At 36.6% G+C, this 14760-nt stretch overlaps 1 protein-coding gene across 1 annotated transcript in view; it reads right to left on the reverse strand.

Moving 5' to 3' along the window:
• Positions 1-14314, reverse strand: part of LOC134649538 (membrane alanyl aminopeptidase-like) — a 123359-nt gene extending 109045 nt beyond the window's left edge. Inside the window, exons 1-7 of the mRNA XM_063504307.1 lie at positions 13417-14314; positions 9609-9782; positions 3066-3383; positions 2586-2775; positions 2159-2415; positions 1627-1819; positions 508-694 (exon numbers count right to left, since the gene is read on the reverse strand). Coding sequence (XP_063360377.1) covers positions 508-694; positions 1627-1819; positions 2159-2415; positions 2586-2775; positions 3066-3383; positions 9609-9782; positions 13417-14015 — 1918 coding nt within the window. The 5' untranslated portion in view covers positions 14016-14314. The remainder of the gene's footprint in view (positions 1-507; positions 695-1626; positions 1820-2158; positions 2416-2585; positions 2776-3065; positions 3384-9608; positions 9783-13416) is intronic.
• Between the last annotated feature and the right edge of the window lie 446 nt (positions 14315-14760).

The following is a 14760-nucleotide window of genomic DNA, read 5'->3' on the forward strand; positions in this document are numbered from 1 at the left end:
AACGTACTCGACTGTTTCCTCCGTGGGTTTTGAAGCTAGAGCAATGATTTTTTCAACACAGATTAATATTGTCAATATCTGTGTCGGACCGTTTTGCTTTTTTTGATATTTTTGTTTTTTAAGGCGCTAGAGCCCTTCAAAAATGGCCAAAATGGCTTAATTGACTATGCCGCAATGAGAGGCGTGTTATTCAAAACTGATATCAATTAGTCAAAAAAGCAAAACGGTCCGACACAGATAATGTCATTATCATTTAGATTTCCAAATTTGGTTACGATTGGTTAAGTTTTGGAGGAGGAAACAGTCGAGTACGAAACCTCGATTTTTGAGATTTTTACGCAGGATTTTTCGCCTTGTCCTTATCGCACTAGTTTTAGGAGCCGCTTCCGTTAGCGAGACAGGTATATTTACCTAAAATATTTAAATCTTAGCTCCTGTTGGCTCTTAATCAGAAAATTTTAACTAAATAAAATAAAATAAATAATAAAAAAATACGTATTTTTTTACCAGAAGCATGTCTGTTGAGGAGAATCCATCCTCCATCCAAGTTCTCCCCGAAGGTGTAGACGGGTGTGCTGATGATGAACCGGGGTTGGTGGCAGTTGAAGCAGTTCTCCTGGTACTGAGCCACATAGGAGATGGGGATCAGGTACTTTGAGTCGTAGCGGAAGTCTTTTGTGAAGGAGAATGTCCTCTAGAAGATAAGAAAGGTCTTTATTAAACTAGTCTATTGTCTGTAGTTTGCGATAAAGAGCAGTAGCCTCGTATATACTTAAGCAGTGGGTTTTTGAAACTTCGCTTTTCAAATATTAAGTCTTAAAATTTAAATTCTTTATGAAGCTACCTATTAATATACCTATAGGTATCCATTTTTTTATGCGGGCATACTATAACAAGGTTCAATCCCATAATATTATGTACTCGTTTATCCAATTAGTCATATTTCAATATTGCCTTATTTTTTCTAGTAAGTACATAATAAATATTTTTATTGGTGGGAAGTCTACATAAGATACTAACTATACTAGAAGTAACTATTTGTAACTTCGAAAAACAAATTCTACCTATCTAATTTAAATTGTACTGGTAACCATGGTAACTCCTTTAACCGGTTAACCCCGGGTTAGTGTAATGGTGCAAGTGGGCCCAAAGCCCGTAAAATACCGTGATGATAAATTATCTCCTGTACCTATAGTTATTTCGCCTGGTAAATAAGAACCAACCTAACCATCGGTTCGTTCTAATAGCCCTTACCTTATAGGAATGGAATTTCAACCTGCCTACAGCCTACAGCGACTATAATCCCACTGAAAGGCCCAAAGGTTTCTCGGCCTCAAGACGGGAATGGTGCCAGCTTAATAGACTTCGCACAGGGCATGGTCGATCTGGCGATTTCATGTTTAGGTGTGGGTAGAAAAACTCACCGGAATGCGATTGCGGAGCGCCTATACAATCTATCCACCATATAATTCACGACTGCCCAAAACGAATGTACCCTGGTGACCCTCTGGACTTAATAGCGTTTAGTGATAACGCAGCCCAATGGGTGAAGAACCTAGACATTAATTTGTAAATAAAATTGTAGAACGACTCATAATGCCATACGAATAAATACATAGCCCTTACCTGTTTCAAAGTGATGACATTCGGCAACCTATCCCTGTACACGTGAACATTGATGACCGGGTACCCGGGGTACCGGAACCATGAGTTGAGCACCATGGACGAGGTGGTGCCGTTGGAGAACTGGTGGAAACACTCCACAGTCTCCTTGTCTAGGTTGATCATGAAGTCTTCTAAGTTGATGAAGGATCCTCTCCTGAAGTCAAAAATAATATTGGATTAAATAATTTGACCCATGTGGTGACACTACCACACGCTTTCACTGCAAAGTCTGTGAGTTAGCTTAGGCTGACTCTAGTTTTGCAAGATTAATTTTGTACCTACATGTTTTTAAATTATTGAAACCTGTCTAGTAAAGTTTTCAAATCAAATGTCTCCTCCTCAACGACCGTTCGTGCCTGCCTCCCTCTTCCTATTGTTCACTACAATCTTGATCAAATCTAATCGTATTTTACCTCCCCGGGGGTATTCTTCTGCGTATTGTGGAAAATACTTTAATTTCACTTTTGCATTAATTAGTGTATCTAAAACTCACCTCATGTTAATATATTTCACCAGCGCCGGATGAAACTTCTCCGGGCCAATCCAATTCTCCACCATCCACAGCAGAGCAGCTGTCTTCATAGTCACCAACTCCTTATGTCTGTTGGGAATGTCGACAGCTAGTGTTCTGTTGAAGTTGATGAGCGCTGGGGTACTGTGGTACCAGTCTATGCTCATGGCGTTATATCTTGACTCGAGTCCGTAGAAGCCATAGGGCCAGCCTGATTGATGATCTCCAGTTTGGTGATACTGGAGAAAAAAAGGGAAATTTCTTTATCAGTATTGGCTAATGAAGCAGGTCATCATAAAAATTATAGCCTCAGATTTGAAGTTTTTTCGACTTCACAGGCAAAATGTCTAGTAGCCTAGTTTTAGACTAATCAAGAGAGAGATGTAGTGTAGGTAGACGATGTATCTACCTTTCCCAAGAAGTAATACGCGAAGTACGTCGCCATTCCCTCCTTAAACCACTCTTCCCTCCAACTTGTCCGGCGCTTTTCCCCCGGGTTACCGAGCCACACCCGACAGAGCTGCTGGGTGAAGTCAAACGTCATCTTCTCGATCTGACGGATGCTGATGAGTTCTGGTTGGTATTTTAATCTGAAATCGCTGAAATGGGAACATTGAAAAACGTTCAGTAAGTATCGATGGGTGGATAGAGTGGAGGTAGATTTCCGCGAGCTAGGCGTTGGCGAAAGCTTGCGTGAAACCGCGCAGGACTGAGGAAATGATATGGTCTTGTATTGGAGGCCAAAACTTATTTTGAGTCATCGCGCTAGCCAAGTAAATAACTTTGAAACTAGGAAGTAAAATAATATTCAAGCATTAGAACCCACGATGTCACGAGTATAAAAATATTTTTATAAAGGCACTACTTACATTTAAAAGTAAAGTCTTACCCATTAGTCCAAAGATTCCAACTGCCTATTTCATATCCATCCAAATTAGAAGGTACAGGCACCACATTGATCGGTCCAGTCGTTATATTCCTATTAATACCAGTGTAGTCGTGAATAAACTCCATAATGGATTGTCCAAACTTGAGGATATAGTTGTATTGCACGAGGAAAGGACCAGGCGCCCATATAACGATGGTGTCATTGCTGTTTCTTGCTTGGATGGAGGAGTTAGAGAATTGAGAGTAGACGAAACCGACTTCGTTTAAGGATACTTGAGGTGATGGGAGATACTCGATGAATATGTAGCCATCTTTGTCCCTGAAATAAAAAAAGAATAGGAAAACTATTAGATGTATTTAAAATTAGTGTAGATACAGTCACGGACTTGTTGAGCCCTTAAGGTTTACTTTACATTGGACATTTTATACCGTTAGTATTGACAGCCAAACTAGCTTGAACTTTAGCTGGATTAACAATTAAATTCTTAAAAGAAACTTATACGTAAAATAATTAAGTTAGTTTTTAATTAAGTATGTAGGCTTGTTCTCATCAACGGTTTATCTTAGTGAATTCAAAAGGAATTTGTCATCAAAAGACGCAATCCCATTGTTTATATAAGATTTAGATTTATTAGCCTTAGTGATTTATAATCCTACACTCATATAGATCTAGACTAAGATGTTGGTGCTCTTAGAAGGCTTTTATTGTACCATTAACATTGACACTGCCTACGCTAAGTTACTTCTAAATGACCTCTGCACGGATTATGGTTTATAGTTTTACGAATCGTAAATACTTCCGTGATTCATCTTCATTGACAATAGATGAATCCACACAATATTATTGACATTACATATCAATGCAATTTAACATAATTAACAAACCATATTGTGATGGATGGATTAGTAACCACATCTTTGCACGAACGTCAAAAAGTTTGGAAAAGCCGGTGAAACACAATGAACCTTTGCACTTTTATAGTTTTTTAGGACTTATGATACCCTTTGATCACCAAAGACGTCGTTTACTGACGCGCGTGGTTACAGCCAAATTATCAAACTTCATAGAGTCTGTACAGGAAAGAGAAGAGTCGTAAAATGTATGGGATCCAATACATTCCACAACTCTACTCTTTCCGCACAGACTCTACATTGTAAATTGTGTCCACTGTCCAGTGACAAGTTCACGAGGCAATGTTTAAAAAAAATCCAATAATTCCAAATTACCATTTTATTACTATTGTTTTTATTACGAAACTTCCAATGAATTCACTAATTTTTAACATAAGTGTACGAATTCTAAGCCATTAATAATACTGTAAGTACTTATTTTTAAAATGAAAAAAAAAAAAACGCTTTCAGAATGCCATCTGGCAAGCATACCTTTTCCTACCTTTTATAGGAACTGATGAAATAAACAGAGGAAATGCAGACATAATCTCGGCGCGTCACACACAGGCCAATTCGAACATACACAGACATCGGAATGACATCTAACTAATGTCATTCAGTTATCGTGAATTTCGCTCGTACTTCTCCGTACATGTATTAGCGTGGGCGAAACCCACGATAATAAATACGTTTTTGGCAAAAATTACATTTTTCGTACAATTTTTTATCGCTGACTGTATCTTTTTCTCCACAGGCAACTAATACTCATCGAGACAATTCTAAAAACCGCAAACACAATTAGGTTTCGTTGTTTTATCACAGAGTTCCTATGGCCACCTCCTGTCTCCATCATCAGATCAGCTCGATGGTACCATAATATTGCATTGTCACCCGACGTGCCCGACGTACATATGTGTGCAAATTTTCAGCTTCATTGGAAGTCGGGTACTTCCCGACGAAGGTCAAATTTAACTTGCAAGATTTGACCCGTACAACATACATTGCAAGTTATTAAAAAGCTTGTAATAACATGATTCAAATATCATTCTGATGTCAGTGTTCTTTCGAATTGTCCTGATAATCGCGGCGCGTCAAACATAGCAGGCGCACAAAAACTGGTCAACTACTTTTAAGTGACGGACTGACCATATGACCATATCGGACGGAAATAGAAAACTCCGACTTTCCCTTGCTAAGTGAACGGGCTCCCACGGGTAAGATCGGATTTATGTCAAGATTAGTGTCAGCTGCACAAATTAAGCTGTTAAGAGGTGTTGATAATCATTCAATTTTTTAAGAAGATCAACATCTAGCAGTTAAGTCTTAGTAAACCTATCCTTAGTAAAATTTTCAGAGAAGTACAAGTATTAGGTTAAGATATCGATTTTCAGGTTAACTTTGCTACTACAGGACTTCTTCCGTCCGGGTCTCACAGGTAGGGTTGCCAACTATTTTTTGGTAGAATATAGTATTTTCCAGAATAGGGCATCAAAAATATAGTACATTTCAAAAAAATATGGTACTTTTAGATAAAATACTAAACATAAGTGTAACATACGTTTAATCGGAAATATAGTATTATAGCGTACTATATATTTTTCCAAAAGTATATAGTACAGAGAGCCAAAATATAGTACAATACTATATAATATAGTACGGTTGGCAACCCTACTCACAGGTGAGATACCTAACCTGAAGTAAATAAGGTTGAAAAAATGAAACTAATAAAAAAACTAAAATAGATTTTAACGTGTGATCTATTATGCCATATTTTACGTTTCTACTCAACTGTATTTGCATAAAATGACGTAAAAGTCGAAATAATCCCTTTTAAATCCCTACTACTTTTTTGTGTGTGTTCTTACAACATAATTCATGAGCATTATTCAGATTTATAATAATACACTTCAAAGGCAATAATTTAATCTTTTAAATACAGCTGGTTGAAAATAACTAATGCATTTATGCAATGATTCATGCCTGTAAGTACCGTAACTGATATCGATCGTAATCTTTAATTTGCAATTAGGTAGGAACCTATCTGACAATAATTATTTTATTAAAATCAATTTAATAACAAAGCTTTGCATTTGCAATTCACATAAAAGCTTTTTAACAAAATTGCTTTTAGAAAAAAAATCTTATTGCTAGACAAGCAATTGTTATTGCCTTATGATTGTAATAACAGGTTAAGAATTTGATCTAAATTTACAATGGGTATGAATTTTTTGGGTCAGATGGGTCAGAAGCAGGGGTCGGACAAAAAGTGCGGATGACGTCAAACCACTTATAGGATGATTTCAAATAGTATTTTTGATTTTCATAAACAATAATTATCACTTATCATTTATCAACCTCTTTATTAAACGATATCGCCACTTGAAATGAGTAAGTACGTTTTTGACTGACACATTGTCAATCAGATGAACAATAAATTGACTTCGTTATTGTTTAGCTATTGTATCTTCACGATTATATTTAGCTAAAATTTATATTTACTAATGTATAAGAAAACGCTCTAAAATGTCATCTTTACTCGAATATTGTGGCAAGTTTCGTGAAATTTATTTTATTCACTACATCACCCTACCACCTGTATTATTAATTCCATGGATTAATTTACGATTATTTTGTTACTTCATTAATACTACTTTGTTACTACATGTCACACGGAAGTTTAAATACAAACTCAATCAGCCTGTGTGCAAGATTACGTCATTTTTACGTCATCCGCACTTTTTGTCCGACCCCTGGTCAGAAGTAACATGTATTCAACCAGAAACGTCATTTTTGACACTGACACATCACATCCTTAGCAAAACACTAAGATGTAAGGTAAACTATTTGCATCATAACATTTAATTTTTATAATATAGTTGGTCAAACCAATTTGTCAGTCAGTAAGAACCAGGAAAACTGTACTCATTCTTTTCTTTTGGGTGCTAGTACTAGTGTAAGAAGAAGATAGTATGATTCTCTCTGTCTATGTTTGAAATGAGACAGTCCTTTGACAAACTATAGTAGGTAGGTATATATTATATCATGCGCTCACCCAGCTAGTATTTTGGCCACAAAGCTGTCACTTTTGTCCATATTCGGTCCAAGACGAGTTGTCGGCGCGGCTGTGGTACATCGGTGTCAATTATCGCGGTTCGACCGATTGAATAAGTATGGTCAGCAATTGTAATTAATGGACATGATTCAATGCCTAATTGGTTAGCGAGGTAATCAATGATCAGATCTTAACAAAACAATCGATAGCAAAGATACTACGTTTTTTGAAGTTGATAGATTTATGGATGAATAGGTAAATTAAATGCTAAAATTAAAAAAAAATGTAATACCTATGCGTTTATTTATACGAAATTATGCCATAGATTTTTTTTAATTATGTGTACCTAATATCTGATCAGTGTAAGGTTGTACCCCCAAATATATGATTAGTCCCTCAAAATAATATTAATTGAATTTAAAATATCCAGTTTACAAAATATAGATTTTGTATTGAGGCCCGATTTACACATTGATTGGAGTGCGAGTTCATACGTACGTATAAAGTAGGTATAAACAATATAATGACTTAAGAAACAACAGGCGATCGGTTTGTAATATCATGAAAAAGTCAAACCTAACCTAACCATATCATGAAGTGATCAATTTTAAAATGATATTTCATGTATAATGATCAAAATGTATGATCTGACCACGACATCTATGCAGTTGTTTTAATACACCTATGTTACGAATTGATATTGTACGAATGAATCTTCTGACGGTACTTTGACACCAAACCTTACTAGTAAAATGTGAATCCAATAAATTTGGGTAGAACGTGCACGTCGATGTATTCAACTGTTGACCATTTTGGGGCGGTCACAATTACCAGTATTATTTAACGATCACGTTTTGATGATTGCCGACATGCACTTAATGAGATTGACCGGTCTATACATAGACTAGGAATCCTCTAGACGGAGTTTAGAGCAATTAATTATTTCATGAAACCGATGCTGCCAAAAATACGGGGGTGCGGGGGGACGAGGTGAGCGAATCCCGTGCCGTGACTGGTCCGTTCAAAGACACGGACCAATCACGGCATGGGATTGACTCGAAGATGGAGTAAAACTACCGTATAAGTGGCAGAGGGGGTAGCGTTACTATGCTCAGTCTAGAGGATTCCTAGTCTATGGGTCTATAAGATGTACAATGTTACAGATTGCGCCAGCATAGGTTTTCTATCAATCTCAACTATGTGACATACTCTTTTTTTATGGCTTGGATGCCCTTTAAGCCAAATCTCATAGAACAAAACTAGAGACAGGGAAAACCTACGCTGGCGCTATCTATTGTGCAAACCTTTGACAGTTTTAATTGCCAACTCCATATTTGTGATCATGTTTGAAAAGTACATACTAGAACAAATTAAATTATTTTTAGAAAATATTTTAATTTGTTATTATTTCGAGTAGTCACACTACTATATATATTATAAACTGAAATAAATGTCATATAGGTACTCAGAAAAAGTGACCCAAGCCTCTAGTGCCCCAGGCTGGAATCGAACCAGCGTCCTCTGCTATCGCGAAAGGTGCCTGTTACCTCTCGGCCACCGGGGGACAGCGGCATAGGTCTCTCGCTAACTCGGTATCACCTGAGATGATCCAGTTAGAAGGTAGAATCATACTGTTCTACCTTAGAGGTGGCTAGGGGGCGCCATAAGCCTTCAGTATGAAGTGCATATACTTGGAAAAATTCGACCTATGCCGCTGTCCCCCGGTGGCCGAGAGGTAACAGGCACCTGCCACGATAGCAGAGGACGCTGGTTCGATTCTAGCCTGGGGCACTAGAGGCTTGGGTCACTTTTTCTGAGTATATGACATTTATTTCAGTTTATGTTTGAAAAGTGTTTGTTGTGTGTTGTTTACCGTTCAAAAATATATTATTAGGTAAGGATGTAGTGCATAATTGTTTTCCATCGTATTTTCTCGGAAACGTTCGTATTTGTCATGCAAGTTCATTCAATGTAGTTTTTTGTAGATGAAATAGCCAGACACGTTCGTAAGTTTCCATGAAAATACGATGGAAAATAATTATACACTACATATTATGTACAGTAAAATTTATTGCACGGTAGACACTAGACAGTCACTACTAGATACTAGACGACTGTCTAGTAGTAGTGTCTATATAGTCAGGACCTCGCTCAGACAGAAAGGAAGAGCTTCACTCCTGCTCCATCAACGTTCTGTAAGTGGAGTATGTGTACAAATGCAAGCGTTAAAAGTGACGCAAGAGCTTGTATTTAATTGACTTCCCTTATAGACGGACTTCACCACTTTGACCGTCTCTCTCTGGTCCGTCCCTCATGTCTGAGGATCGTGGTCAGTATTAGGGTTGCATCTGGAGCAGTGGAGGCAGACCATCCCACCGGTTTCTGTCCAACACGTCTGACGACCGTGTAGAAAGCAGAGGATGACGAGTCTTTAACTTGATCGGTCCATCTTATTGGTGAACGACCGCGTGATCTTCTGCCTTCTGTATTTCCAACCAGAATCAGTTTGACCATACCTACTAGATTTTTTGTTTGGTATTTTCTTACGTTTTAAGTGGTTCATACGCGAACCTTATCTTATGAATTCAGGAAACTACTTACGTTGTCCTCCTCTGTTCCTGAGCTATAACCAGGCTGGAGTTGGTGTACTGCATGCCATGAGCCCCTGTGAGTGTGTTGACTCGGAACTTGAACACCGCTTCGAATCGCTCGTTGCTGAAGCATGGGAAGAAGTACTTCGCATGGCCGCGAGACAGACGCGTTAGGAGCATGTACCTGTGACAAGACAAAGCAGTGTTTGAACGATTGAATATATTTTAAGTGCCTTCGCCAAAGAAGCCGGGTTTTTAAGCACGTGGTTTACATTCAAAATTACATAACTACCTTTATTGTAAGTGTGTAGTTCAATATGCGTCCATGTTCGCTAGTACCATAGACAAAACTGCAAATTAATTATTAAGAATGAGAAAAAAAAAGCGCCCAAGTGCGAGTCGGACTCACCCATGAAGGGTTCCGTATTTAGGTGATTTATGACGTATTAAAAAAAAAACTACTTACTAGATCTCGTTCAAACCAATTTTCGGTGGAAGTTTGCATGGTAATGTACATCATGTATTTTTTTTAGTTTTATCATCTCTTATTTTAGAAGTTACGGGGGGGGGGACACATTTTACCACTTTGGAAGTGTCTCTCGCGCAAACTATTCAGTTTAGAAAAAAACTATATTAGAAACCTCAATATCATTTTTGAAGACCTATCCATATATCTATGTATGGGTTTGATGAAAAAATAATTTTTGAGTTTCAGTTTTAAGTATGGGGAACCCCCAAAATTTATTGTTTTTTTTTTCTATTTTTGTGTGAAAATCTTAATGCGGTTCAGAGAATACATCTACTTACCAAGTTTCGACAGTATAGTTTTTATAGTTTCGGAAAAAAGTGGCTGTGACATACGGACGGACAGACAGACGGACAGACAGACAGACATGACGAATCCATAAGGGTTCCGTTTTTTGCCATTTGGCTAAGGAACCCTAAAAAATGGAACTAACAAAGGACCTAAGCCCAAGTAAGCCTAAGCCTAAGCTGAAGTAAAATCATGATCATACTCGTAGTGCGTGTGGCGTAAAGTGCGGCAATATTAATGTTAAATAAATGAAATGAAATGAAATGAAATATTCATCAAATCATTAATGTCAGATTTCTTCGAAAATATGACTTCACTTTGTCTTGTCCAAGACGGTGTTAAGTTAACTTAGACGGACTCTAAATAAATCCTTTCCCCTGGTATATAGGTATACCTATTAAAACCTATTATACTATTCTAGTCTAGAACTACAGCAAGGCCACTTAAACAATGCCCCAATGTCCCCATTTGGGCGCTAACGAACCGTGAAAACGAAGACCAGTTATATGGGCAATTAGTTATGTCATCCTTTATGGCCTATTAGGACAGATAGTGATTGTATTAATTTGTTTAGTGAGTAATAGTAGCGTTTTAAGGTGTTGATTGATGATGGGTCATATTTTTTACTATTTCTACTCAGATTTTCCATTTTTACTGAGAAAAAAGTGTCCCCAAATTGTTTGGTCCGTTTAATAACGATTTTCAATACATCCTTCTATGACCGTAACAAAACGGACGAAATGCTTACGCCAATTCTTGGGATTAGTTGCGAAGCGGACCCCAGGTTCGCATGAGCCATGTCAAAAAACTGGTACAGCGTGTGGAAGATGATGACGTTTAGGCATTTAACCTCAATTGGTGCGAAATACTGGCTGGTTTATAAATAACAGGTAGTCAAGAAAAATATGCCTTACTCAATGAAAATATTATAAAATGTCAGTGTGATACTCGTACTGTCAGAATTCGCATGGAAAATAAAAATAATAAAATTAATAAAACAGCTTAAGTTAATTTTGTACGCGCAAAAATATAAATTTAATATGTAATGCGTAAATGCTCTAAAATCAATAGGAAGGCCGCCGCGTTAAATAGTAAAGAAAATGAACACTCGGTGAAAAATGTATTATACTTAATTTAAAAAAAAAAGGTCTTTTTCGAGACGATGAGGCACGCCGTCGTCGAAACGTGTTTAAATCCTGATTTCAAAAATAATAATGTGTAAACATCGTGAAAGTTTAAATCAGTCTATTGATAGTGTATTTATTGTGTTGGGAGTAAATTGTGATTGTGGTGTATTGTGAATTTGTGATTTTCAAGAATAATGGCAGATCCTTTATCAACGGTAAGTAGGATTTATTATTTAGGGCCGATACACGGAGTGCAACCCGACTTCAATTTGTATGGTCAAAGCAAAGGTTTATAAATGGACCAATCTAACTCGGACGTTTATAATGACACTTTCACACTTTGTTCTGTTGAAGTGCAGAGTTAGCTTAGACGGACTCTAATATTCTACTCTGCTAAGCTAAAAAGCAGTACCTATTTTAAATGAAAGCGAATTCAAATATGTAGGTACCTTAAAATCCTAATCTGGAAATTTTCAAGTTCATTTATTTTTGAGATACCGCCATTAGCTTAAGAGGGGCAGCATAGCCATATTTATATTGTCCTTCTAGTGTAACTAATCCACGTTAATTGATAGTTTTTGTAAGCATTTGCATACCGTTATCGTATAAGGCATGCTAGACCAGTGTGGGCTGGAAGGTCGCCCGCTCTGATCACTGGGTTCACAATGTTTGCGATAAATGGATCATTGCATTATCGCCAATTGATTTATTTGTTGATACAATGGCCGTGAGACACTTATTCAGTGTCATGGATTCTTAATACTTAAATTCTGCTTGTCAGATCCCTCGGCTATATCGCTCGCAATTTTTATACTACAATTATACTATCTAATATGGTATGCAAGGTATATACGACTGGAAATAAAAGATTTTTTTATAGGTTTTCGGGTTATTTTTCTATCAAGCAGTCTGCCCTTGCAAATACAGCCTACTTCTAGTTTTCTGTGTGATTTTTTTTATGCCATTTGCTCTTCATTAAAACGTGTAACAAATTATTATAAAAACTAGTTTTGTTTCTTAAATAAAAATTCCTTATTTATTTTCTATTTCTATTATAAAATATTTTCTGCGAATGCCAATATCGAAGAAGTGTGAATCACTAGGCAGACTTAAACTTGGCCTAGATTGAATGCAAAACAGTTCAGAGAATTTATATCGCTATTTTTAGATCTTTGTGAATGGAATAATGGGTAGTGTTGACGTGACTCATATTTGTTGTTTGAAGTCAACATAATATTTTATGATTTCAAAAAAAATTACGTAATTTTTATTACAAAACTCTTAAAATTCATAAAGGGTTACCTAAACCTAGATTTTGAGTATAGGTTTAGGTGATTTATTTTAGGGTTGTGCAATAAAGAGGATTTGTATTGTATTGTATTGTGACCAATTGTTTTTCTGTTTCTGTTCATAGTTGGTGCTTCTTCTTAATCTCTTGTCTATCTCTGTCATTTAAAATGTTAATTTTTAATATTTCGTAACCCAAAAAACATTGAATTATACCTATATGTATTTATCGACAAAAATGATCCCAAGATATTAATCATCGTTCATTTCATTTTATTACAACAACAATATACCTAGGTAGGTATACTATTGATAACAAATTTATAAGATAATCTGAACTAGTGCATAAACTGTAAACTAAAGTTGCGGCAATGTATGTCATTTACTTTCGCTTATCTTAATGTATACCTAAGGTTATTTGGATATTTATGTCTAAAGATGAAATTAAACTAATTAAAAATAAATAGGTACTTGATGCTTTTGTGAGGTTTTACGAAAAAATAATTTTGTGGATTTAGTGGGCGCTGATAAAAAAGCAAATGATAAAAACTTAAAAAGTATTGAGTTAAATAATAGTTGGTCGTACTTACTTAATTCCTTCCATTTCGTCATCATACTTAACAGCAAATATTCCCGAGGAATCGTAAAACACATTCTTCCTAAATTTAATCTTGATCTGGTATCGAGTATTATGAACTTTGTACTCCCTCAAGGGTTCACTCAGGTAAATGAACAATTTACCCCTCTCCGTGTCATGATTAAACGGCGTATTTTTACTTATAATATCGTAACCATCCTTATAAACGTTCACTGACTCTATACCCAAATCTTTAGCGTCCAGCTCAATCATCCTCACATGTGGAGCAGTAGCTATAACAGTTATAACTAACTCACAATTATAATAGAAAGACTGAGTCGTATATATTTTCGGTATAATCGTCAATTCGTATTGCACTGGGTACACTGTGAAATTCAAACATTCCTCGTCGATTTTAAAAGTTGTCAGTACAGCACTGGCCGAAGCCGTTAAGAACAGAAGGAAAAACGCGCGAATCATTTTTGAAAATGGAACATCTGACGTTCGAAACTCGCGCCAAAACCGGTGTTCGGAAACGTCCGTTCGCGACGCGCCGTTGAGTGCTTTTTGCGAAGAGTAGAGCTCTCGGATAGAAGCTTGGCGCCAGGGCATAAAAACCAGTTTAATTTGAGCTCCCTCTCCTCTTCGACCTGGCGTGATTATGACGTCAGCGGGGATCGTGAGGTATCTCGCACGGCTCAGTGTATATTGGATGCAAAGTGGTCTATATTTGAACGAATTCGTAACATAGGTGCGTCCACGTCGAGTTCCCTCTAATTCTTAGTAACAGGGGAAATACGGAAACCTAAATAAACAAACGCTTATGTAAATTGTTGTTATGATCGGATACATTTAACGGGTCAAGGAAACCACAGTGTTTTTGTAAGCGGACGTAACATTAAAAAGATTTTTTTGAACTGCCTATAATATAATATTTGGTGTTATAGGTTTTTAATTTGCTTTGTAATGATCTATGTAATAATTTGTAATAATCGCACAACAAAACCTTTAATTTTGATGCCAATCAGTTACAGTTTCAGTTTATTTATTTATTTATAAAATAATAATTTTACACGTCACAATAAAAATAGGTATACCTATCACAATTATTAATAGTAAATGACACACATAATTACATAATTATAAAACAATAATTTAGTAGTAAGTACCTATATCATCAGCATAAGTAGGTATATTATTATTTTTGTCGAGACCGAGTATGAATGTATTAGTGAGAGTTCGACTATCCCCTTTTTAGGGTTCCGTACCCAAAGGGTAAAAACGGGACCCTATTACTAAGACTCCGCTGTCCGTCCGTCCGTCCGTCCGTCCGTCCGTCCGTCTGTCACCAGGCTGT

The sequence above is a fragment of the Cydia amplana genome, chromosome 7 (assembly GCF_948474715.1).
Source record: "Cydia amplana chromosome 7, ilCydAmpl1.1, whole genome shotgun sequence".
In the NCBI taxonomy this organism is placed as follows: Eukaryota; Metazoa; Arthropoda; class Insecta; order Lepidoptera; family Tortricidae; genus Cydia; species Cydia amplana.